General features: G+C 45.0%; 2 protein-coding genes across 7 annotated transcripts in view; one reads left to right on the plus strand and one right to left on the minus strand.

Annotated features, from left to right (window-relative positions):
* The window catches only part of SLC30A7 (solute carrier family 30 member 7), a 33,653-nt gene extending 19,437 nt beyond the window's left edge, over positions 1 to 14,216 (minus strand). For 4 of the 5 annotated variants that reach the window (XR_002826471.1, XM_006103634.3, XM_023744902.1 and 1 more), the window contains exons 1-7: positions 13,959 to 14,216; positions 13,671 to 13,772; positions 10,526 to 10,639; positions 8,004 to 8,091; positions 7,257 to 7,383; positions 5,446 to 5,595; positions 3,433 to 3,483 (exon numbers count right to left, since the gene is read on the minus strand). Coding sequence is in view for 4 of the 5 variants with exons in the window: in XM_006103634.3 (XP_006103696.1) it covers positions 3,433 to 3,483; positions 5,446 to 5,595; positions 7,257 to 7,383; positions 8,004 to 8,091; positions 10,526 to 10,639; positions 13,671 to 13,772; positions 13,959 to 14,038 (712 nt within the window). In the remaining variant the exon portion in view is untranslated. The remainder of the gene's footprint in view (positions 1 to 3,432; positions 3,484 to 5,445; positions 5,596 to 7,256; positions 7,384 to 8,003; positions 8,092 to 10,525; positions 10,640 to 13,670; positions 13,773 to 13,958) is intronic. The other variant, XM_023744901.1, reaches the window with a different exon arrangement.
* A 209-nt stretch (positions 14,217 to 14,425) lies between these two features.
* EXTL2 (exostosin like glycosyltransferase 2) lies at positions 14,426 to 24,528 on the plus strand. Of its 2 annotated transcripts, none has more exons than XM_014446032.2 (5): positions 14,426 to 15,048; positions 17,352 to 17,418; positions 19,632 to 20,059; positions 20,653 to 20,723; positions 22,592 to 24,528. In XM_014446032.2, exons 2-5 carry the CDS (start codon positions 17,411 to 17,413, stop codon positions 23,078 to 23,080), a joined length of 996 nt encoding a protein of 331 aa, XP_014301518.1. In that variant the 5' UTR covers positions 14,426 to 15,048; positions 17,352 to 17,410; the 3' UTR covers positions 23,081 to 24,528. The 2 variants fall into 2 exon arrangements, with proteins under 2 accessions (XP_014301518.1, XP_014301520.1); XM_014446034.2 differs by lacking the exon at positions 14,426 to 15,048 and adding an exon at positions 15,099 to 16,191.
* The last annotated feature ends 1,065 nt before the right edge of the window (positions 24,529 to 25,593 follow it).

Genomic DNA, 25,593 nt, shown 5'->3' on the forward strand with positions numbered 1-25,593 from the left:
ATTTGAAAATGGCAAGGCTGTGGAATAACTGTAGTAATGAAGTAATAGAACCTTGGGGACTGGAATACTCTTTTCTGTTTCAATCAGCAAGGCTCACTACACCTGATGCAGAGTACCATAAAGGAGGAAGCAGAGCAAGGCATGGATTCTAAAAATCGTTTGTGCACATTCATCTCTGGTTAAAAGAGCCCAGAAGTTAACAATTTAGAAAAAAACGTCATTGGCAGAAAGAACCTGTCAAGAAAACATCGCTAAAACTTACGGATCATGGACACAGAGAGCCCCCTGCTGGTCACTAAAATTATCATCTGAGACGAATTACCTACAGACCTTAACTATTAAACCTGACAAACTTATTAATTATCCTGAAGACTTTGTTACCTCAAGTTACATACAGAGCTCGAACTTGATATAAAAGTAGAAATTTTAATATTTTAAATTGGATGTAAATATATTTGAACTTTTAATAATTAAATATTAAATTAGTAGGATTCTAACGGTCTAAGAACCTAGATATAATATTAACATTTAAGAACTGACAAGATGGAAAAACCATTTTAAAATGTCAAGAAGCAAGTTTAATATACATTGTTTTTCAAAAGTATTTAACTAGCAGATTATTCAACATTTAGATCTTTAATAGATAAAATGTACTGTATGGCAAAACACCATTTCTTAAAATGTCTCTTAAAATACATTTTTTTGTGTGCCACAGAATTTTAGTAATTGGTTTATGTGTGCCATGAGATGAAAAAGGTTGAAAATCGCTGCCCTATACAACTTCAACCAGACCTTGCTAAAAATAGAACATTCTTCAACAGCATCAACTACTTTAGCTGAAAAGAAATATCTAACGTGTAAAAAGCATGGTCTACTTTAGAAATACTTATTTTTCTTGTTTTTTATTCACTGACAATTTTTTAGATGTAAAATATACATTTGCTTAAACTTGAAAACACTTCCTAATAATTTAAAAATGGTCTATTAACCAGTCCAATCAAATCCTAATGCACTCTGGGAAAATACATTTCAATTCATCTGCCACCGTGGAATTTTATATCAAGTATTATAGCAAATGTAATTCATTCCTCAGTACCTATTACTTTTTCATTGTATAGGGTAACAATTTTCAACCTTTTTCATCTCATGGCACACATAAACCAATTACTAAAATTCTGTGGCACACACAAAAAATATATTTTTTGCCAATCTGACAATAGATATAATTTTTAATGACTCACACACAAATAGTAATAGTAACTACCTACCCTTTTTAGCTCCATAGTGACTTTTTAAAAAGTCAGGTACCTATACTTGTGCATTAGGATTCCTGGTGCCAAGAATTAACCTACTAGATGCAACCTTAATATGCAATTATGCAATATAGCTAATAAGATGCAACTCTATTGTATAACCTGTACATTTATGGTTCAAAACAGGGCATTCACACCAGATGGCTACTGTCATTTTTTTATTCGACTACTTAAAGAAAAAGAGGTCAGTGCCCCTGACTAGTCAGGAATTTCATGTTTTAAAAATTCTTGCAAATAGCTGGTATAGGGTATTGACCTTTATAACAATTCTTTTAAAAAAAAAATGGCTCTTTTTTTTTTTTTTTTACCTTTGTAACAATTCTTTAGAAAAAAAACAACACAATGGCTTTTTTTCTATCACAAAAATATGTTAGAGGCACCCTTATAGGAAAATATATTTCATTTCTCTAGGGTATTTCACTAGCAAAGAATAATAAGTGTTGGGATCACCTTAAGCTTTAAAATTAACTGGAGAAAGATACACAGCAAAGTGGATTGAGGGGCCCTACGCTTCAAAACTCTTAAGTGACATGTGTGATTTTTAAATCTTTACATTTTGTAAGCGGTGTTTCGGTGGGATCAGAATTGAAAACAGCTCTAAACATCAGAAGGAAAAAGAAAAGAATCATTTGTTTTTTATTTTCCTTTGGGAAGTCCTGGCTGCATCTCATTTGCTGACCTGACCACTGGTTTTCTTAGCAATATGAAATGCGGCAAGAAGCTGACAAGTTCAGCTCATCAGTCTCCACGTGGGAGCATCTGTACGGAAAAGGTGTAGTAGCAGGCGGTCATCCCTGTCCTCAGCCATCTGCCGGGCTGCCGCAGCCACCATAAATTGGTGGGCACTTAGAGAATATAAACTAATGTTCACAACAGCCGTATAAAGGATAATTAGGAAGGCAAATCTAACCTCCCCTCACACAGTGATGATTTCTCAACTAAAAATGAACTCTCATTATCCAGGCTCATTGACAGCATTGGATATAGACGCACTCCTTATGCATCATTACAAGCTATTTCAGCAAAGGCTGTTTTAAGACAATTCTGTACATTTTGCAAATGGGAAACTGGGGACTGGAAGACACGTTGAAGTGCCTGAAATAACCTCCTCAGTATAGAGGAGCAGATTTACAGGGAAATGTCAAAAGCAAGAGCTGCCTCAGAAGCAGGGGAGATAAGTAGGTGTAGCGGGACCGGATCACAAACTACTGAGAAGGTCAGGCCGAAGTCAAGTTCATAAAGACAGAAAGATGGGCAGCTGGGACTCAGAAAACTGGACAATGAAGTCTAAGTGGAAATTCCGACCAAAGATTGGTTCCCATCCCAAAACAGGAACAGACAAGACGGATCTTCTCTGGCTCATCAAATTTGGGAATACACTGTTGGACATGATAGGTAAGCTCCTGTTTAGGTATCATTTTTGATGCCTGTGGATATAACTGAGGTCTCACTTTGCATTACATTTTTAAAAAATATAATAGACTTTATTTTTGAGAGCAGTTTTAGGTTCACAGCAAAATTAATGAGATTTTTACACCCTCTGCCCCCACACATGCACAGCCTCCTCATTGTCAACATCCCAACAAGAGTGTACATTTGTTACAACTGATGAAACATCGTCCACACATCATTGTCACCCAAAGGCCACAGTTTACATTGGGATTCACTATGGCCACTGAACATCTTTGGGTTTGGATGCATTGCATTTGTAGCACTAAATTTTCCACAACATAAATACATATGGAATATTATTCTTGGAAAAATTATTTAATAATCCTGCAAAGGTAAATATACTATTATGATGTTACTATAGTCATTGGGATGGGTAGCATTTATACTTATGCAGTATCGTTTCTGAATATTTTATTCTCCTTATTACATCCGAGAAAATAGCCAACTGACAATTAAAATAAAAGAATGTCTTTTAGTACATTATAAAGTTGAATAGGAAGAAAATTGATGCTAAAACCTGTCATAGGCTAGTAAGTGTTATTTATCCATAAACTGACATATAAGAAAATTCACTAGGAAGGCTAACGTTTTAAACACAAATACTATGTTAAAGGAAAACTAGGAAGCCAGCTTCGTGGAACAGAAATGGACAAGTGCCTTGCCATACCTTGTAGAATCTGTCTGCTGGGTCCTGCTGTCTGTTTGAAGGAGGGACCATCTGCAGAGAGGTAAGTTAGGTTATTTTAGAACATGTCTTCAGTTCCTGATGCAATGTTTGCGATTCAGAGTACCTTTCATTCAAATGTATCGCGAAGGATGCATGACTATACAGCCACGTCAGACCTACAAAATTACGTTTAAAACTTAATATAGTAAAGAGAAAAACACTGTCATTTTGCTGTGTGGGGACAAAATATGTAGCCACCTGCCAATCCTGCGGACAGTCAACAGTGTACCTGTTCTCAGAGCCTCATCCAGGCACCCGATTTGTCTACAGGCTGTCGGCCCAGATAGAGACAGTCATTCTGACAGCTATTCGGAGAGGTGTCTCTGCTGCACTGGCATCAGAGCTACAGGAACAACATGACCCCCCTGTGCACACTCTCAAAGTCCTTCTGGGTACAGAGCACGGCTGGCTGCTTACCAAACCCCTTTCTCCTTCGCGCTGGCCAACAACTAAACCACACTTCCGGCTGCCTTGAGTTAGGAGGTGTGTGTCACTCGGCAGTGAACAAAGAAATAGACGGAAAGCACGTCCGGGCTCGTCAGCATGTCCCACGTGACCTTCTGCCTCATTCTCAGGGTTAAGAATCCCACTGAGGGAAAGAGCCTGGATCCTGGAATTGCCATGAGGGACAGAGCGCCTACCCTGTCGACCCAACACAAGAGCTGAGCCTTTACTGTTTATATCACTGAGATGCGAGCAGGTAAAGCAATAAGCTGCTGGCTCGACTCACGTGCAGGATCCCAATAGGAAGCTCCCAGCGCTTCCCAGCGAGGCCGTGCTGTCCTTCAGGGCAAAATGGGATCCAGGCTGCATTGCTACTGTGTCCCCAGATGGGCTCCTCAGTACGGAAGGCACAAGGATAGTCAAGAGCAGATTCTGGAGTCAGACTCCTTGTCTCGAAAGCCTGGCATCCTAGTCATCAGCTGCCATGATCTCCTCATGACCTGATGTCACGAGGAGTTTTTAAAGAAATCATCCCAACTATGAAGGACACACAGTTTTTCAAAATTATTTTGGGATGCATGTGAGCACAAAACTTAGAAAAGCAAGGTTTTAAAGCATACCAGTGTCACAGTTACAAACTCAGTCTCCAAGGCCCCTGTCATATTTTCAAATCTAAAGCTTTAGAATTCTGCCAATATGGCAAGTACACAAAATATTTAAGCATATAATTTATTTAAAGATCAATCAAATTGTACCCCTTAAGCAGCTATTAGTCTATACTCAAAATTTTCATGAATAAACTATTTTAAATAGAATTTTTAAATAAAATACTAAGTTGCTAAATACCTTATAACTTAGTACCCAATGCAATGTAAGTCAGTATACAAAGATTCCTAAGAGCATGATGAGGTAAATATCTATCAAAATTACAATGAAAATGTGAAGAATTGAAAACTCCGATTGTATTTTTATAAGCCTATATATAGCACAAAAGGCCTTGTCATACTTTTAAAAAATCATGCTTCTGTCTGGCTGGGGTGGCTCAGTGGTTGAGCATCAACCTGTAAACCAGGAGATCAAGGTTCGATTCTCGGTCAAGGCACATGCCTGAGTTGTGGGCTCAATCCCCATAGGGGGCATGCAGGAGGCAGCCTATCGATGTCTCTCTCGTATCAATGTTTCTCTCTATCCCTCTCCCTTCTTCTCTCTCTAAAATCAATAAGAACTTATTTTTAAAAAATCATGCTTTTCATTTGCTGAAATGCAATTGTTCCTCATTCACGGACACTCATTTAAAATAGTGGCTTTTTATCATAATATACTCACTGAAAAAAAGCCCTATCTACTGCCTGATCCCACGCCTGTTTCACCACACGCTAAAAAAGACCTGGCGTGGGAACCAGGCTGGTGCGCTGGAAAGGAAGCCGACTGTAACGCTGTAACAGACCCTTTCCCCAGGAAGAGGCCTCTGCGCAGGTCTGCGTGAGGGAGGCCTCAGGCTGCACTCACCGTGGGAGTGGAAGTGTCCGTGGTCATGGCTGTGCGCGTGGTCATGGCTGTGCGCAGCGCCGTGTTTCAGTTCCGGACTGTGGCAATGGTCCCCGTGGCCGTGGGCCTGGTCCAGAGCACCGTTAAAGAGGGAATGGCTGTGTTCATGGCCTACGAATAGCGTTAGAACAAAAGGCGTGTGAAAATATGTTCGTTAATGGTTACAGTAACACTGACGTCAGCAAAAGAACTAGAGCTCTAAAACCAGGCGCAAGTTCATAAACATTTACTTGTAAAGTGTTATTGATTCATTAGAATAACACTGAGTTCCTAACACACAGTACAGGAAGGAAATAAAGCAGAGATTGACAAACAGATCCTAAAATTTATATGGAAATTCAACAAGGGATCCGGAATAGCCAAAACAATCCTTAAAAAAAGAATAAAGTAGAAAAATCACATATTGCGATTTTAAACCCAACTCCGGGATTACAGTAGATCAGTGAAGCAGAACTGAAAGTCCAGAAACAAACTCTCACATTTATGGTCAACTGATTGCTGGCAAGAATGACAAGACAATTCAGTGGGGAAAATCACCTTTTCAGCAGGTGGCGCCCAGACAATTGGTTACTACATATAAGAAAATACTGGACGGATCAGACCTAAACGTAGTCTTAAATGGATACATTTAACTCCAAAATTTAAGGATGGGTCCTCACCAGCAAATCTACTCATGTAGTTACTAATTTTAAATTAACTGAAGGGGGGAAACATTATCATGCAATAGACGCAGGAATATCCTCCAGCTGATAACGCAGTGTGATCAGAAACGAAGCCCAGCCACCAGCCCCGGGAGCAGCTCAGAGCGCCCTTCACTCTGCAGTGCTCCTCCGCCACGCCCGCTGCTCAGTCCCGCTGCGTGCACGGAGTCAGGCATACGGGCCGCTTCCTTGCAAGGTTCTCACGCAAACGTTCTGGGATTAAACCTGGCATCAGCATTTTGCTAAAAGCTACCCAGGTGATTATGCAGGTTGGCGCAAGGAAACAAGCTAGAAGTATTTCTCATCAACACTGTGCTAGAGGTCCTGACTATGCAATGAGACAAGCAGGAACGATAGTTATCATTCTTCAGGGGATAAAAACTTTCAACTACCCAAAAATGAACCCAATGAAAAATATTTCTGTGAAAATGCCTAAGACAATTTAATAAAGGACATGGAATTTCATATGAATATGAAATTTCATGAGTTGTGTCCATTTTTCACAAACGCAGACAATGAATTTCTGGTCAAAATTCCAACAAGATTTTTCATAAAACTTGACAAGGTGATAAAAAAAAAATTGAGTCACTCTCCAAAAAACCTGGAAAATCCAGAGACAGGACTTCCCCTACGAGACCTGAAACCAGAGAACCCACTCTCTGGAGTTCTGTATGGCTGTTCACGAGAGAAGGGGGGCCGAGACATGCGAATGGAAGGATCTGAAGGGCAGATTATAGTAAATTTCAAACCCACATACACTATAATTTTTTAGTAACTAGAGTTGTTTTGTGGTTTTGATGTTTGTCTGTCTGTGTTATATAAATGGTGTCATAATCAACAGATGAGCTACACACGTCTGGAAGGACCCATACCCAAATCGGAGCACGTGTAACGGAGCAGGTGCTACTGTCTAGTGAGGGGCACGGAGAAGTGGAAGTCATTACTAAGAGCCTATTCACATTACTTTTGCTATTAAAAGTCCAAGTTTGACTTGGAAAATGATCAGTTTTGAAAAGTGAGTCACTGTGACAGAAACAGGAAGTGAAGAAACAAAGGCTCCGGCCGCCATACCAGAGCCGTGCGAGTGCCCGTGGCCTCCGTGCTGGAACACGAATATCCCCACCAGGTTCACCACGAACCCGAGGACGGAGACCAGCAGCAGCCGCTCGTGGTGCACGTCGGGCGGCGCCAGCGCTCTCTGGAAAACACAAGACAAGGTTCATCGGGGTGACTTCCGAGGGGTCAACGGGTGGAAGCAAAAAGCCACTTTAAAAAACGTTCAGTTCTTTTCAGAATGAAAAATCCCTCCAAAAATATCTGCCAAAGCTGTATATCGGAATAAAACCAATATTCACACTGTAGGAAAGGTAACAATTGCTGTTTTTAAAAACAAGTATTGGAAAGCATGACCATTTGGCCTGAAGCCCATCCTTCCGTGGCATTTTAAAGCGTTGCCGCTCATGTCAAGTTCACTCCCCTTTAAATCTTCTCCTTGTGTTCAGGCACCGAGTGCGAAGGGCCCCCGGCAGAACTCGGGTTCTCTTAAGAACCCTCTGGCAGGCCCGCCTGTGCTGCGCCTGTACTTTCCAGGGTCAACACTTCACTCACAGCCGCAAAGCACAATTATTTGCTCTCCATTTCGAGTAGCTGCACATCTACTTAATTTTTCTCAACTATTGTGTAAGCTCCTCCTGTAACCCGAGGCCGTCCTCAACACTTAATAATTGTGTGAAAAACAGCTCTGTTACATGTGTGTTTAGTGAATAAACATCTCCCTTGCATATATAATTTACTGGCTCTAATCATTATCTACTATACCTCAACTCCTTCTGAGAAAATAAAAAAGGCAGTGAAGATCAAAAACAGCCCATTGACAAAGCCAGCCAGCACTTCCGCTCTGACATACCTAAAGAGCAAAGTAAACAACCAAGTTATTAAGTCATTTCTTACAGATCAACCAGTAAATTTACGCATGTTCGATGACGCTAAACCACTTTATACGGTTATAAGCGGCCAGCAAAGTCCCAGTATTTATAGTGCAGTATGTTTTATTGTACATATATTATAAAAACAAGAACATGAATTTAAATATTATGAATTATGTTGAATAGCAGAAAATACATAGATTTCCTCACAGCAATCAGAAGACCTTGGAGTAAGGAGGTGTAGAAAGACCGTCCCCAGAAATGTGAACCTCAAGTTGTTGCTGGAGCAGGAAGAGCAGGACTAAATAGGCAAAGAAGAATCCAAAGAGAAAAAGGAGAAGAAAAGAGCCTGAAAAGGGGGGTTTTGTGACTTATTAATTCCTTCTCGCCTTAGGCCTTCTGCTTTGTGCTGTTCAGCTTTCAAATCTTTGGAAAGTGGAGCTTTGATCTGAAGGAAACTAAAATTATTTCTCAAGTATCCCTGAAACCACTTGAGATTTCTATTCCTATCACTCTTTTTCTAAGATTAAGAATGTAGCACAAACGTTGACCTATTTTTAGAATCAATTCTAGCTTCACGTGATTCTAATTGAACTAGTTTTTAAAATTCTGCCCCTTCCCCACGGACTTCTGACGCCTCCTGCCTCTTGCCCGTGGGAGGCGGCAGGGAAAGGGTTTCTTTACCAAGAGGCATCTCTGGCTTAAAGTCGTTAGGAACAACTTGAACTTGGCAGCTTTACTTGTTCAAACATTTTTCAAAGGGCACTCACAGCAGTTAATCACTCTGGTCCTTAAACCATATAATAGGAGCATCAAGAATACCGCTTTCTGTAGCTTTCTTTAATGACCCAAAGTGGACTTAAGATTTTATGGCGCCAGGGCACATGTTCTCTCTGAGCATGCAGCCTTTTTGGGGCTCTAGCTATAGCGGATCTCTTGCTCCTACTATAACAACAGTCTGATTAGTGTTTCTTGTCTCGCTTCTTATAATTTTACAAGGAACCTAATGCTTTGGTGATACCCCGAATCAGCAAGTTCTGTCCTAGACTTCATCCTTCAGCACCTGTCAAATGTGCAGTTACTATTTTTACAGAATTGCTCCCCCATCAGGCCCCAGGTTCCCCAAGGCAGGTGCTACATCTTCCTCATCTTTCTATCACTGGAGGAGCAAAGCAGTGGCCCTCAAGCATCTGAAGAGAACAGAGGATGTGCAAGAAGCAGAGGATGCTTGCTCCAGAGCAAAGGCAAAGCTGGGCAGAAGGAGGAGGTGGTAAGGGAGCAGGAGTCAGAGCATGCTGGAGGAGGGTGGATGGAGCAGGGGAGGGAGAGGATGGAGGTCCTGCACCTGCAAGCAAGGGAATCAGTGAAAGAAGGAAGGACAGACTGTGAAAGCCAGAGCAAAAGGGACTGGAGAGAAGACTGAGGGAGAGGAAGAGGGAGCACAAGAAAAGAGCTGAGAGATACAGCAAAGGGGAGGAGAGAGCAGTAGAGAAGAGGAAGAAAAGGATGTGAGGGGAGAAGGAATGAGTGAACACAGGCCCAGGGACCAGAAAGGCAGTGAAGAAAGGGGAGACTGTGAAGGTGGGGGGTGGGAAGGACAGGAAGGAGTGAGAGAGGGAGCAGGCAGAGGGGGCAGAGAGAAAGCGGGCAGGAGAGAGGAAGAGGATGCTGGTTCTCACCGCCTCTGACACATGGATGTAATTACCCTGCAGAATGGCCTATAAGCTAAGAAAAAAACCCCATGCAGGCAGAGTCCATCAGATAATGGGACCACCGAGGCTTCCAGCAGAGATGCGAAAAGCCAGCTCTGCCCCTCAGGGCCCCAGGCTTGGGGGCGTGACCCTCCCGTGTGAAAACACCCTCCGAATATTTGAGTCAGTCTCCAAACTCAGCCAGAGGGGAAGGACTGTACATAAAAGCGGAGCTGAAGAGGATATGTAACTGAAACCATACTGGAAAAGAATGATTTTAAATAAATCAACAGCAAAATGCCCTCCTAAAAACAAAGAAACAGGATCATTTGCATAGGCTACAACTTTTACTTTTCATCTGCTCAAAAAACTAGGTAAGTGGTTGGGAAATTCCTTTACCTAGTAAACAATCTCACCTACAAATTTTGAGGTAAAATCAAGATGCCCTACCCTAAGCAAAATACTTAAATGCAAAAAAAAAAAAAAACAAACCCGAAAGAAGTAAATATTGTAGATGACAGGGACACAGTGTTCAGAACCAGGCGCCACTACCCCACGTAGTCAGGACGTGGTCGCCTGTGGGAAGGAACCAGGAGGAGACGAAAGAGATTCAAGGGTTCAAGTTCCCTAAGTGTGTTCGATTAGTGAAAATTCTTTGAGCTTGAGATTTGTGATTTTTCTGTGTTTCTTACATGTCAACAAAAAGGATTTTAAAAAGTCTTACCCATAAGAGAAAGCATCATTATCTCTCCATTTCGAAATAACAGACGCTGCCAACCCAGCCAAAATGGCAGTGCTATCGAAAAACATGTGAAAAGAGTCGGAAATCAGCCCTAAGCTGGAAAAGAACAAACATGGTGGCGTATTAGAATAGTAACCAAACAGGAGGCATCCTTCTCTAAAAACCTAAGCGTCAGCTCTGCTCATCAGGAAGGAATCTTCCAGAAAGACAACAATGAAATATGATAAAGAAGAAAAGGAGAGGAGGGAAGAACAGTACAGGTAGATTAATTCCACACATTCATTATTCCTTCATTCTTTCACTCAGCAAATATGTATCAGGCATCCTATGTACCATGTGTAAGGTGCCCGAATTAGACAGAAGATCCCTCCTTTAATACAGTTTACATTCTAGTGGCAAGTTGAAAGGCAATGGGCACTTAATGTGGGGAAAATAAAGAGGTTATCTGTTCTTCCACTGAGGATACAGTCTCATCCTCAAAAATATACACCAACTCTAATTAAGTTTTCACTTTAAAATGAAGGTTCTGAACAAGAACCAGAATGCTGCAACAAGATCAACTGCTTCTGAGAACCTTTACTTGCGAAGAGTGAGTATATTTTATTCATCTTTCTTCCAAACAGAAAAAATTTCTTGACATTTCATGTTCACAACATCTTGAGACTTACTTATTCCAGAATGAAAATGAACAGACATTACAATGACAAAGTTCCCGTGAGAAATTTACTCTAGGAACTTAAAATTCTCGTGGAACCTTCAGAAACAGAGATAATCCAGTCACATAAAGAAACTGTTGATCCGTCAACAAAGGGAACTAAAAATTGTGGTATCTAAAGAAGACATAGAAAGCCAGATTACGAAAAGGCCCACGCATTTTCTAAATCTGCCAACGCTTTAATGGGAACACATTTGTACTCCCAGTGCACTGATAAAAGTTAATCGTGGGGAGCAGGTGGTTGTGGATGTGACGGTGAACAGGAAGAGGAATACCGGCTACCTGAGCTAGGTATAACAGACACTGGGTCAGTGCTAGACTCCAATCTAGAACATATCTGGACAATCTGAGAAGAGAGCCTTAGGTCAGGAGAGCAAGCCACAGAACAAGTCACGTACCACTCACGTTTTCCTTATGTACTGGTGACTTTCAACAACAGCTTGGAAATCCAAGGTTTTCATAATTTCCTCAATAGCTCTCTACAGACCAAAAGAATTACTATCTAAAATGACACTCCATGAAAGAGGCAGTCTAGGCACTTCAAATATGCATCCACTGAACAAGACATTTCACATAGCAATTTATGCAATGGTAGGCCACAGTAAAATATAATGTGTTGTAATAGAAAGTAACTATGGCAAAACTCTACATATATAAACCAAGATAGTCTTGATACAGTCAGCACATATGCCACAATATGGCATAATGTAGGAAGAATAAAGGATATAAATATTGTATATTTATAATAAATTATGATTATTCCAATAGAAGACAATACAGTTGACCCTTGAATAACAGGGAGGATAGGGACACCCACCTCCTGTGCAGTAAAAAATGCATTTAACTTTGACTTCCAAAAGTTTAACTACTAATAACCTACTATTCACCGGAAGCCTTACCAGTAACAAATAGTCAGTTAACACATGTGTTATATGTATTATATACTGGGTTATTTCCATAAAGTAAGCTGGAGCAAAGACATCATAAGGGAACATACATTTACAGTACTGCACATATTGGTTGAAAACCACCTGTATGTAAGTGGATCTGCATAGTTCAAACCCATGTTGTTCAAGGGTCAACTATACAGCGCTTTTAACATGTACAATACATTAAAGGGGGTTAATATTACAGGGCACATATATCCGATTCCCAGCGGACTCAACATGGTTATGACATATACTGAGATGTGACCATGTTTCGATATGCAGTTAATATCTAAGTGGTCACTCAACAATAACCTTTGTAATTTGCTGAGTATTACTGACAAAACTGCATTTACGTTTGCACTGAAAAGTAGTCCACTTTTCATATAAAAGTATACATGTCACCAAAACTGGTGATATTATCTAATGTCATTGCTCAATTTCCACAGTGATAAAGCTCAAGGACAGCAACTGTCTGTGAAAATGGACCTTAGTGAACAGAGACTAAGTCTACTTAATGAACAGAACACAAAGCATAGATGGCACAGGTTCTTAATTGGGGGTCCAAGAGCTATGTCGAGGAACCCAAGACCACGCTGAAGTCTTGTATAAAAGACTGAGTGTTGGCTTTCATCAGATTCTCCAATGGATATGAGACGTACAGACCAATCAGTACACCCAGAAGTGTGATGACCGTATTGTTGGTTGAACAATTTTATAAGACCCTGAAGTTATTCAACAGCAAACAACTAGATAGCAGTATTTCACTTCCAGAGTTCCACGGGATCTACCTCTTCCCAAAGCAGTTAAAATACGAACGAACAACAACAAAGGTACCACCAAACACCATGAGGTGGAAGCTTTTAGAAAACCCTGTGGGCTTCCCGACTGCAGGCAAGACCAGAGGGAAATCCTGAGACAGTTTCAGCACAAAATTAAAGAGAGAGGTGAATGGAAGAGAGGACACGCGTCTGTCCAGATGTCCCCCGTGTAAACCTCTTCCCCATTCCAAGATCTAACAACAAAGTAAGTAGAACATCTTGGGTATCCCTCTCGGAATCTTAAGGATGAAATCCAAGGGCCACTCCCGCCCAGACAGGCAAGGACACTCCCCCGGGAGGCAGGAAGCGGGTTTCTCCCAATTCCAAGAAAGTGGACAAAGACGCTAAGGGATGTGGGCAGACTCTCCATCTGCCCAAATGAGGAGGGGACTTGTCACTCTTGTTGGACAGAGTGGGGGCTGGGGGGGGGGGGCTGGGGGAGGGGGAGCGGGGACCCAAATCGTAAGAACCGCTGCACGCGTGGGCCCCGGTGCTAAGAAACGCAGCCACGCCAGGCAGGTGTGGACAAGAGACAGCAACTGGGCTGCAGGGGCGGCGGCAGCGGCAGGACCTGGCCCTCCCGGCGACTAGCTACGTGGCATTCAGCAAACAGAGCCCGGTCTCCTCCGCCCCGCCTTCCGCCCAACCCTTCCCCCTCCGGTTACCAGTTGCTCCAGATGCCGTAGAGGAGTTCAACAAAAGCGAAAGAGAGGTTCAGGCACAGGAAGAAGAACAGGTTCCGAGACGTCTTGTCCGACAGGATCGACCTGGGCACGACAAAGTGGGCAAGAGCGCGCGAGTCCAAGCGGGGCCGGGACCCGGACGCCGGGGCCCCTCTCCAGACCCTCCCAGTGCCCAAGTGAGGGTGTCCCTAGCGCCCCCTTCCCTGCACCTCGGGCCACCCTTCGGCCTGGGCCTTGTCCCCACTCCCCCGCACACAGGGCACCCCGCACCTAAACCAGCCCGAGATCTTGCCCAACAGATTGAACTTGGGTGGTTTGTATTCATCGTCCTTGATGGACAGGGGCAACATCTTCAATGCCCGGCGAAGGGCCGGGTCTCCCGCGCTCTGGAAGCGGCTCCGTGGGTGACGGTGGTGACAGTGGTGACGCCTACGGACGGGAATCCCCCGCGACCGTCCCGGGCCGCGCGCCGATACGAGACACAGACACCGACACACGCCCGGGAACTCGCCGACTTCCGGCCCGGGCCGCGCAACGCGTCCTGGGACGGGAAAGGGGGCGGGACGTTGGGCGGGGCTTTGCGCGGTGGGCGTGTCGTGTGCGGTGGGCGGGGCTTAGGGCCGGCGTCGCGAGGCTGCCGCGCAGGCGCCGTGGGGGTCGGGGCGGGATGGCAGGCAGCACCGCGGGGTCTGAGGCGCCGCGACCCGCCCTCTGGAAGGAACTCCTGAGGTGAGGCGGGCGCTCCCGGTTCCCACGCGACCGCCTCGCCTCGACGTCCCCGGAGGCGCGCGGCCTGGGCCCGCCCCGTCGCCACGTCCCCCGTTCGAGTTAAACCCCGGCGCGGGCGGCAGCAAAGCCCGGGAATGCAGGGGGCGACGCGTCCTGTCGCCGCCATTCCGCAGGCAGCGCCAGTGACGGTCTCGCAGGGCGCCCTCAGCGGGCAGCCCAGTGCTGGTGGCCCGTCCAGCCAGCCCGAGCTCGGCGCCGGGCCCCTCCGTGCGGCCACGCGCGACAGTGGGCAGCTGCGGTCCTGAGGGCCGTGGGCGCGTGTGCGGGCGCAGGGCGCCCTCGTCCGGGGACGCTCCTCGGGCGCCTTCCCGGACGTGGTCGGGGACGGGCAGGTGCATCCCGTGAGTGACCCCCCGTCACCGCGGGGAGAAGCAGGGCCCGGCAGGCCTGGCTTGGGTGCGGTGGGACAGGAAGTGGGGCGTCCCCGCCCCCGTTCACCCCCGGCCCAGCGCCCCGCTGGCTTCAGGAACGCGCACGCGCACGAGTGGGCCGGCGGGGACGCCCCTTCTGCGTGTGACCGCGAACCCGAACCCGAACCCGACCCGCGGGCTCGGGCCACCCCGCCCCCCAGGTGAGCACGTCGCAGAGGCGCTGGGCGCTGAAGGGTTGCCAGGGGGGGTGCATGGGGTTGGTTCTCCGGTCCTGGACCTTCGCTGGAGTGGGCGGCGGGGGTGGTGAGTGGCTGGTTTTAGTTTTGAAAATATAATTTACTTATTCTCTAATTTAAAAAAAAATGTTCGTGTTCGTTCAAACTGCTGTGCAAAGAAATCGCGGAAATGTCCGTTCTGCAGAGGGTGCGTGGCCGTGGCCTTTCCTGGCGTGTGTTTCATCCGTCTCTTACCTGAGCGTAGGAACATGCCCGTTAGGAGCGTTTACTTGTGTTCGTCCTAGACTTTGAGTTTCACTCGGGCAGGAAGTGGGTGCACCAGGTGAGGAGGGTGAGGATTTCCACAGCAACTGGACTTGTCTGCGAAACGGCTGAATTCCAACGGGATGTGACTGCAGGGGCTCGAGGAGGTGCAGGAATAGCCAGGTTCCAGCCGCTGAGCCCTAACTCAAGGTCGGCCGCAGCTGAAGCCTGTGTGTCTGTCCTCTGCCTCCGAGATCATGGTGCAGGGGGTGGTCCCGGAGGCGGAGGCCCACACGGTGGTGGAAGGAGATGGACTCGGGGTGGTGGACGCGCTGTACAATACGCAGATGGTGCATCATAGAAGTGAACCTCCGAAACCTAGATGGTTGTATTAACCAATGTCACCCCAGTAAATTCAACAACAAAAAAAGAAAAGAGATTGTGCATTTTAGCATTGCTATAAATTGCTCCACTGGTTCACGCAGGGATCTTTTCAAATCGTTTTAAAATGAGTTGGAGAAATCGAAGTTCCATCTCAGTTATATTGGGGCTCCCAAATTCCACCCGTCTCCACCCCGAAGACGCAACGTAGGTTCTCCTGGGACCGAAGGGCCTTCTCCTTTCGAAGGGGCGATGCGATGCCTCTCAGAGCGTTCCGTCTTGGGCGGCACAACTACCAACTTCAGCGCGAAGGCCTTGGGGATATAAACTGCACCATTGGAATCAGGGACGGTTGTGTGAATGGAAAACGCCTGACCGTCTCACTTCTTTTGTCATCGTGAAAGAAGATGTGTCTGTGCCCATTAACCAATACATGTTGTCCAAGCCATCGTTGGTTTCTGTCATTCCTTCCGCAGTCATTTAGTGAGTCTCCTGTATGCTGGGCTCTGAGCCGGTGGGGGTCGGGGAGGGGGTGGGTTACGGGCCCAGGTGAGTCCTGGTTCTTTCCGAGGAATTCGTGGAAGAAGCTGAGGAGGGGGTCAGTGACGGGCAGGTGTGTCCAGGGTTTTGGAACCGTGAGGTGTAGGTGCACAGAGCTGCCCTTGGGCCCGCGGGGAGGGACCGCTAGCGCTCGGTGAGTCTTGGATGCGTACTAAGTCATCCTTTTGCCCTTCCCGTAACTTGTATCATGAAAGAACATGATTTTGGAAAATAAAAAATGATTCTTCAGCTCTTTTCTGGTGGTCATTACAGAGGCTCTGTCTTAGAAGTCTCCAGATTCTTGATTCCTTCATGTTACAAGATTACATGGGTGTATGAGACTGTAAAATAGGTGGCATGGTAATGAACAGTTTAAAACGAATAAATGGATATCTACTTTGAACATTTTAATAACTGCTTATACCCTCTCCTACTAATTAATTGCATTAGGTTAACTATGCAGACTCTCTGGGGGAATAAAACCAGCTTTTCAGACGTGTGATGGAAGGTTGTGAGAAATGAGAGCAGAGAGAATTAAGGGGTAGAACCTCTCCAGCCGGGGTTCTAGCTCCTTTCGGACAATAGTCACCGAGGAATCGGAAGGATGCCACCTGCCATTCCTCAGTCGTCAGCCCTGGCATTTATCCGCAACCCTGTTTTAGGGGCCATGGTTTTTTAGATGTTTCACATGGAATGCCTTGTGACCCTTGAGTGAAAAAAGGAGCTGTGGTGGTGGATAAATCTACAGAAATTAAATACAAGCGGTAATTGCTACTGCGTTTAGAGAGTTTGCTCTATGGCATATACTAGTATGTTCTGGTTTCACATGTGTAAACACACAAGATAGTGGGGATGATCTGCTTATTCTGCTTCTGGATACTGAAGAGGAAGAGGAAAACAGAAATGTGGAAGTGTTGTCACCAGCCTGTAGGATGGCATGATCTACCTCATTACCTAAGTGTGATTTTTAGAGGACAGAATAGCAAATTTTAATTTCTAGAAATAATTCAAAGCCTGTGGACAATGGCATTGAAAGAAATTTTTTAAATGTTCCTGCTGATTGACAAAAACATCACAGACAATTTTTTATTTTCCCTGAATAGGTCAAGAGAGTCTGTTCCTATCAATTACTGAAGCCATAAGGAAAAAAATTTGAACTATCATGATGAGGTAAGTATCAATATTTTTTTGGCTCTGTTTAAGCTGTGATAAAATACACATATTTGCCACCTTGACCATTTTTAAGTGTACAGTTCAGTAGGGTTAAGTATGTTTACATTATTGAACAACCCATCTCTAGGACTTTTTCATCTTGCAGAACAGAAATCCTGCACCCGTTAACTCCCCATTTCCCACTTCTCCCAGTCCCCTGTACCCACCATTCTACTTTCTGTGTCTATGAAATTGACTACTCGAGGTTCCTCATATAAGTGGAATCATAGAGTATCTGTCTTTTTGTGCCTGGCTTATTTCATTAGCATAATGTTCTCAAGGTTCATCCATTTTGTAGCATGTATCAGAATTCCCTTCCTTTTTATGGCTGAATAGTATTCTATTGTATGGATATACCACATCTTGTTTATCCGTCTCTAGATGGACATTTGCGTTACTTCTACCCTTTCACTATTGTGAATAATGCTGCTATGAACAGGGGTGAGGTACCTGTATTTTTATTAGAGAAAAAAATATTCCCTATAGAGGTAACTGTTTCCTTGGAAATAAGTTTTTGCTTGAGCCATGGTCTGTTAGAAAATACCATAAGGTGTCTTTTTGATCTTATCTTTTGAAGTAGTAATTCAGATTATAGAGGAAAGTCAATACCTATAAAATTGAAATATTCTTGTGGATTAGATCAGAGCTGAAAAGAAAGAAAGACCCTAAGAATATAAAGAGACTCCAGTGTGAGAGTTCAGCGTTTGTTCTGACCTACCACTCTTCCAGTGGTTCAGCAAAAAAATATTTAATATTCTCTACGTCAGTTATCCCATCTGTGAAATGGGGTGGGTCTATTTTAATTCCCTTCTTTCTGCTTTGAGATACTATGTAACATAAAGGGGGAAAGGGTCTGACCACTGGCATTACTATCAGTAAGCTGTGAGGGCAGACATTGGGTGGACCAGCACTGGGCGCGTGGTAAGCCCCAATAAATGTTTGTTGACTGACAGATGTCTACCACGGACGTATTTTGACCTTCCTTTAATAAGGTTGGAAAGCCCATGTGAATTGAGATTGCTTCCATGTTAGCTTTGATATCTAAAACTGTTTATAAAGTATGTGTCTGAAAATCTGTTTCTCTCAGAGAGGTGATTACAGATGTGAGCCAGTTGCCGAAAGCCAGTATAGCGTATGTAAATACTGGGAGAGGGGTCCATAGAATAGTCCAGGCTTGCCTCCCCTCTTTTTCTTTGTGCCTAAAACAGAGAGAGGTTCACATGAAAAGCTCCAGTACCCCGGCCTGGTGAGAGTGATGTGTTTACAGAGGTACTGGGTTTCTTTTCGACTCATTTCTGGAACTAATTTTGCATGGCACTGTACTGAGCTAAAAATGCCGTTCTATTTCTAGGCTTTCTTCATAGAATGCATTGACTCCTCGCATCCTTACAAGTCATAATGTTCCTCTTAGGAATAAGGCCACTTCTTCCTCTGCCCTAATCTATGTCCCTGGGATTGGTCACTTCCAAACACCATCCTCATCATTATCACACAATAGCTGCAATCAGTGGGCAATTCCAGGAGAAAGATGCCAGGCTAGCAGGAAATTTTATCCAGCACAGTTCAGACCTGTGCACTTTGAGGGGAAAGAGGACTTCACTGTCTGCCTAGTAACACACAGCTAGATTCAAGGAGGCAGGGCTTTGAAAAAACTTTATACATAATGTTTATGTTAACTTCCTCTTAAATCAGTTTAGGTTACTTCCCCCAAAACCTAGTTCGTAGGTAATGGCTGCTTAAAGAAGTATTGAGAAGGAATGTGATGCTTTGTATAGGCTCTTGAAGGGGGAAAATGCCAGATTGCGGGGCAGCCTTCGCTGTGGAAAATGCCGTAAGGTCTTTCTTAAGGGACAGATATATACCCAAGAGAGATGAAAACATGTTCACATAAAAACTTGTATATGAATGTTCATAGCAGCATTATCCATAATAGCAAAATGCAGACTCTTCCTGTTCGGCGTGTAGACCTTTTGTCTGCAGCTGCCAAGCAGGAAGATCCCGGAGGGAGGGTCATTCATTGGCCTTCTTATTTTTGCCCCGGCCCCAATCACCTTACCTAGGAGGCGGGGAAAGTGAACTTGAACCAGTGAAGATCAGATGAACCACTTTCCTCATTAACAAGCATGGAGACTTATGAGAAGGCTGATGTTTTGTTTCCATTGCTCCTCCAGGTGTTGCCACATTTGCAAACTTCCTGGCAGAGCGCTGGGCACCCGCGTGCTCCGTCTCTCTCTTGTGGCCGTCCTCCTGCTGCTCCTTGTGGCTGGGGCCCTAACCACTCTCCTTCCCAACAACAAAGACGACAAGATGCTCTCGTGGCGGAGGGAGGTGAAGGCCCAGGGCCAGTCCGCCCTGGCTTCCTTCACTCTCATCATGCAGACGTACAACAGGTCGGATCTGCTGCTGCGGCTGCTCAATCACTACCAGGCGGTGCCGCAGCTGCACAAAGCCATCGTGGTGTGGAACAATGTCGGGGAGAAGCCACCGGAGGACTTGTGGAACTCTCTGGGGCCGCACCCCGTGCCCGTGATCTTCAAACCCCAGACCACCAACAGGATGAGAAATCGGCTCCAGGCCTTCCCTGAACTGGAGACCCAGGGTGAGTCGTAGCAGCTACAGGGAGCTGGGCCATATGTGGATGGCTGGACTCCTCCAGTCTTAATTGTCTAGAGAAGAAGAGGGAAGTTTAATTAATCATAAGAAAGCACTTGGAAAAACTTCAGGGACAGTTTCCAGGACGTCAAGTAGCAGCTTCGCGGGGAGGAAAGCACGTCCCTGTGACAGAGGGACAGGAGGTGGTGATTGTGAAGGGAGACACGCTATGCCTGCACCCACTGCATCTCAGAGCTAGTGGATGCCCTTAAGCTTAATGTATTTCTTGCGCCCGCCTTCTGCATAGCAGTCACATGAGGTTATCATTGGCTTTAAAGAACCTCGGTGTTACTTATAGTTTCATTAGTTTCTTCAATAATAGGTGATAACTACATGATAATTTCCCCCTCAGGCAATTATAAAAATCAGTTACAGTTCAAATAAAAACTTCTGCTAGACAAATCTCTCGAAGAATACATTTATTTACTAATTTGTTAGACAGGACCTCGTGTGAACAATCTGTATAGACACTGGTGTATCTTACTCATTGTGTTTTCATTTCCAAATGGCTCGGTTTTCAATTTCTCCCTTTTATTTCAGCGGTGTTAATGGTCGATGACGACATGCTGATTAGCGCCCAAGACCTTGCGTTTGCTTTCTCCGTTTGGCAGGTAAGGTTGCCCAATCCTTTGTGAACTCTTCAGCATGAAGTCCTATCTGGTGTTTACCTAGAGCGGCGTGGTTTAATGTGGTGTCATCCAACACAGCTGGGGCAGCTTTTATCCAAAAGGGAGATTCATTTGTGATGTGGTCATCGAGACTTCCTGTGCTCCGTTCAGCCAGCCTGTAGGTTATGCTGCCTTTACCTGTATTTGACTTATCTGTGGGATTTTGGGATGGAAGGCTAGCACTTCCCCCCCAGAGAGCAGTGCGGGAATGACCTGGTATGTGGTCCAGCAAAGACTGGCATCCAGAGTTGTTTTCCGCAGGGCCACAGGCATGTCTCAGATGAGAAGTGTATTTTTGTATTAACCTTTGTTCAAAGAAAGCATTTACTGTAGCCACAAAATTTACTCCTGATTCTGTGGTCATGGTGTAGAAATCAGTAATGACAATTCTGCATGCACCATTGCCCTGATAGGCGTGCGTGGTGTTTTCCTAAATCCTGCTGGGATGACAGGCACAGATTGCTCACTGGCCCACCATTCTAAAAACACAGCGCTTTCCTGCTGACTGTGTGTTAACAGTGGCTGGCTTTTAGCGGTTGCACTACAGTTACCTGAAACCACACTGCAGATGAACACTGAAACCCTGTCCAACATTTAAACAATGTGCTCCCCAGTAAATGGTCTGATTTGCACGATAGTAACCTCCTTAGTTAGAATTCTGCGGCACCCCAAAAATATATTTTTTGCTGATCTGACAAAAAATAGGTATAATTTTTATTCACTCACACCAGACGGCTGTTGTTGTATTGGCAGTTGTCATTTTTTTTATATGACAATCTAAGGGGGAAAAGGTCAGTGCTCCTGACTAAGTAGTCAGGTACTGCATGTGTTAAACATTCTTATAGCAACCTGTTGAAAATCTCTGGATTATAGTATAGTTAAGATTACGTGCTCTCCTACGGGTGGTTTTGCTCATTTCAAAGGTGTGCTAAGGGACAGGGCTTGCTTAAGGCAAAGAGAAACCTTTCACTAAAGAAGTCATAGGCCTGGAGCGTGACTGCCCGCCATGACCTGCCCAATTAGGGATTTATGATCAGATCACCGTGAGGTTTTTTTCCATAGAACCCCTTTTCCATGCACACTTTGAAATGGGATTTAACCCTGCCTGAGAGAGAGCGTGTGTGTGTGTGTGTGAGAGAGAGAGAGAGAGAGAGAGAGAGAGATACTGGTTTAGTGTCTATTCTTACCTCTTTCACGTGCTTTACTGGTTTTCTTTTGCTTGTTGATTTGTTTTAGTCACTCTCACCTTAATAATATTATGTTACTGCTGTCCTTTCTTCAGTCATCCTGACACATCTCATTATATATATTCATATTTTTTAAAAGGAAACACCAGGCTGAAAAGGGATAAAGATATAACATTGTCTAAAAATCAACAGTGACACAGTAACTTTCAGGAACTTGGCATCCACATGGAAATACAGTAAACTCATACATGTAGACCCATAATCCTAAGAGATCAGAACAGTTCTCGAAAGAATCACACTGTGTCATGGCTCCTAGAATAGGCAGCATTCATGGAGCCCGCTCCCCCGAGGTGCGCTGGGGAGAACCAGCCTCTGGTGACTAGCAGTGATACAGATCGTGTGTGAATCAGGCGAACGTCTGCAAGGCTAGGGATTTGGGCTGTGAAAGAATTTGACTGTGAACGTGTCAGGACCTGGACATATGAAGTTGCCTGGAGTTCAGTGAAACAGGAATAAAATGAAGCTGGCAGATTCGTTTCCTTCTCTTTGTAATAAGTCATTGCCTTTCCACTATGTCTGCTCTAAAGAAATGTCCACTCACTTGTTCTTTTTCCATCTGTTCAGCAATTTCCTGACCAAATTGTAGGATTTGTCCCCAGGAAGCACGTTTCCACCGCGTCGGGCGTCTACAGCTACGGAGGCTTTGAGCTGCAGACCCCGGGCGTGGGGGACGGTGACCAGTACTCCATGGTGCTGATCGGGGCCTCCTTCTTCAGCAGCAAGTACCTCGAGCTCTTCCAGAGGCAGCCCGCAGCCGTCCACGCCCTGGTCGATGACACGCAAAACTGTGACGACATCGCCATGAACTTCCTCATTGCCAAGCACACCGGGAAGACTTCCGGGGTGTTTGTAAAACCTGTAAACATGGGCAACTTGGAAAAAGAAACCAGTGGGGGCCATTCGGGAATGTGGCATCGAGCGGAGCACTTCCTGCAGAGGTCTTACTGCGTCAATAAGCTCGTCAGCGTCTACGGCGGCATGCCCCTCAAGTACTCCAACCTCATGATCGCTCAGTTCGGCTTTCCCTATGCCAACCACAAAAGCAAGCTGTGAACGCCAAGCAGAAACAAACCTCACGGCTTAGTAGTTGAATAGCTTCTCCACACTGTGGTTGCTTGTTTGTTTTTAAGCAACATCATGAACTTTTATCCACCCTGGAAGTCTCTACAAAGGAAAAAATTGCAGCACTTCTTGGATGTAAAAGCCACATGAACTTCAAGAGCCGGGAGGTCTTCCTGTGAGGAGTGTTCATGCACGGACATAACTCCTGGGGCAGTGACTTGATGGTTTGCATTCTGAAATGGCCCTACAGTTTCTTTGACGCCTGGCATTTGCCTTAAGGACACATCGTGAGCTGTTTCCAGGACCAGAAGCGCTTCAGCTTTTTCATTAAAGGACAGTCGCTTGCATTCAAAGCCTGAGGTGCTTCTTAGCAAAGCCCGTGGTGCTGAAAAAAGGCACGAGGAGAGATAGGTCTCACCCGTATCACACAGTGGAACTTTCCTGACTCGGTGTCCAGCTTCCTATGGTCCCCCAGCCAGCCTTCCCAGGGCTGACTCAGCCTGGCTCGGCTTTGGGCAACCATCGTGCTTTTCTTTCTGCCCATAAGTCTGCAGGACTCTGAGGCTTCATGTAACAGCTGAAGGACGTCTCTGTTCTGCTTGATCTCCATGAGCGTTTCCTGCATGGATCACGGGAAAGTGCAGCTGCTGTTTTTATAAACAGCTAACATGCGGCGAGGAGTCGATGTTTTACCAGGTTCGGGTAGTGCATTTTTGTCACTGAGCCTGACCTTGAGATGGTACATTGTTTTTTATATTTTATAAAATATCCCTTTTGAAAGAATGTTGAGTAGGCACAGGCAGAAGTCAAACTCTAGTATCAAAAGGTCTTTACTGTTGGGGCATAGGTTATCACATGGATGCTAGAGTTGTGTGTGTTATACACAGTCAGTCTCTTGCGTTCAGAACTTTTTTTTTCTCTGCCAAAAAAAAAGATCTAAGGCACTATTCATCATGCAATCTTGATTACGTAGATACAGGAAGAAATAAGGGATCTTTCTCATGGTGGAGGAATTCTGTGGGGAGTCTGCACAGGTCAGATTACATTGCCCACTCTGCTGTATGAACTAGTATGTGTTCCACGGTGTCTGGTCCTTGCTCACCACTGGCAGGGAGGAGCACTTACGTAGGCCTCTGTCTTCCCCCTCTTCCTCCTCCCCATCCACCTTTCCCTCCCCTTCCTCCTCCCATAATGCCATTATATCCCCACAATTGCAAAGCTGTGAAAATATTATAATAATCCTGGTTTATGTTCCAACAATGCGGTCTTTGTGTAGGTAGTCCAGTATGTGTTGTTTCTTTTGCCTTGGCATGTGTGTGTGTGTTAACGCAGTCAGATGAAGCCAGTAGAAAGCAGAAGCTCTCTAAGAATGTAATGTTAGTTATCTGCTCTGTCCTCTTGGGATTGCACTGTCACATAAATAAAATGAGCTTCTACCATTCAGGTGTTCTGTGTTGATTAAGCAGACTCGTGTTTTTTACAAATGTCTCCCGTGTTCTAGTACATTGCTCAGGGGAGGGCAGAGGCATTCCCTACATTCCCCACCGGATAAATATCCCAGATTGTTTTTTCCATTTTGTGTCCTTACACTTAAGCAGCGCTAAGTTAATGACATCATGTTTCAGACATCATACAGCAAATAGGAAAAGCAAGTGAAGCACAGCCTGTGGGACAAGGTCCCTGCCTTGTGGCTGGAATTGCACTGGAACCGCCTTTCCCTGCACTTCTTGTTAAGCTCAGGCCTGAAGCCGCATAAGGGAAAGCTGTAGCTTAGGGGTTCGTGTTCCAGGAGAGCCCCCGGGGCCCAAATCCTTCCTAGACTTCATGTTTACTGAACCTCTTGGAGCACCAGTGTCCTCGTCTGCCAAAATGAGAATCGCATCCACCTCGTGGGTGGTTTTGAGGAATAAAGGAGACAGCGTGTGTAAATACAGCACAATGCCTTTCCCACTTACAGTGGTCAATAAATGAATCTGTTGGCATGTGTCCTTGATAATAAGTGCAGTTAATTGTACAACCTACCACCAAGGTATTAGAAAGGCCTATGGCCCACCAGGTGACATATTCTGGAAATTGTTTCTACATAATAATGGGCAAAGAACCATGGCCATTTTCATTTCATTTTCTTCCTTTCAAATGCCCTTTTTCTTATTAAAACATAACAGCTCTGGCTGGGTACCTCAGTTGGTTACAGCATCGTCCCAATACGCCAAGGTGGTGGGTACAATCCCTGGTCGGCACTTACAAGAGTCAACCAATGAATGGAAAGATTAGTGGAACAAAAATCAATCTCCTCTCCTTTCTTCCTCCTTTTCCCCTTTCATGAAGACTCAATAATAAACCCAAATATTTTCAAAAATACCCTCAGTGTGGACAGAATGCAAAGAGCATTAGGTACATTGGCACCTGCACGGAGTCCTGGCTGTACTCGGTTTCCGTACCTGCTGAGCGAAGATGAAGATACCGCCCTACAGTCTCACTGGTGGCTTCAGGTTTCAAAGGCA

This window comes from Myotis lucifugus, unplaced genomic scaffold (genome assembly GCF_000147115.1).
Source record: "Myotis lucifugus unplaced genomic scaffold, Myoluc2.0 scaffold_497, whole genome shotgun sequence".
NCBI lineage: Eukaryota > Metazoa > Chordata > Mammalia > Chiroptera > Vespertilionidae > Myotis > Myotis lucifugus.

What these genes read in the sequence shown, in the direction of transcription:
- EXTL2 (XM_014446032.2), top strand. An exon ending in CCCTGAACTGGAGACCCAGG is followed by an intron (nt 20,060 to 20,652) that starts GTGAGTCGTAGC and finishes CTTTTATTTCAG; the next exon opens with CGGTGTTAATGGTCGATGAC. An exon ending in TTGCTTTCTCCGTTTGGCAG is followed by an intron (nt 20,724 to 22,591) that starts GTAAGGTTGCCC and finishes CCATCTGTTCAG; the next exon opens with CAATTTCCTGACCAAATTGT.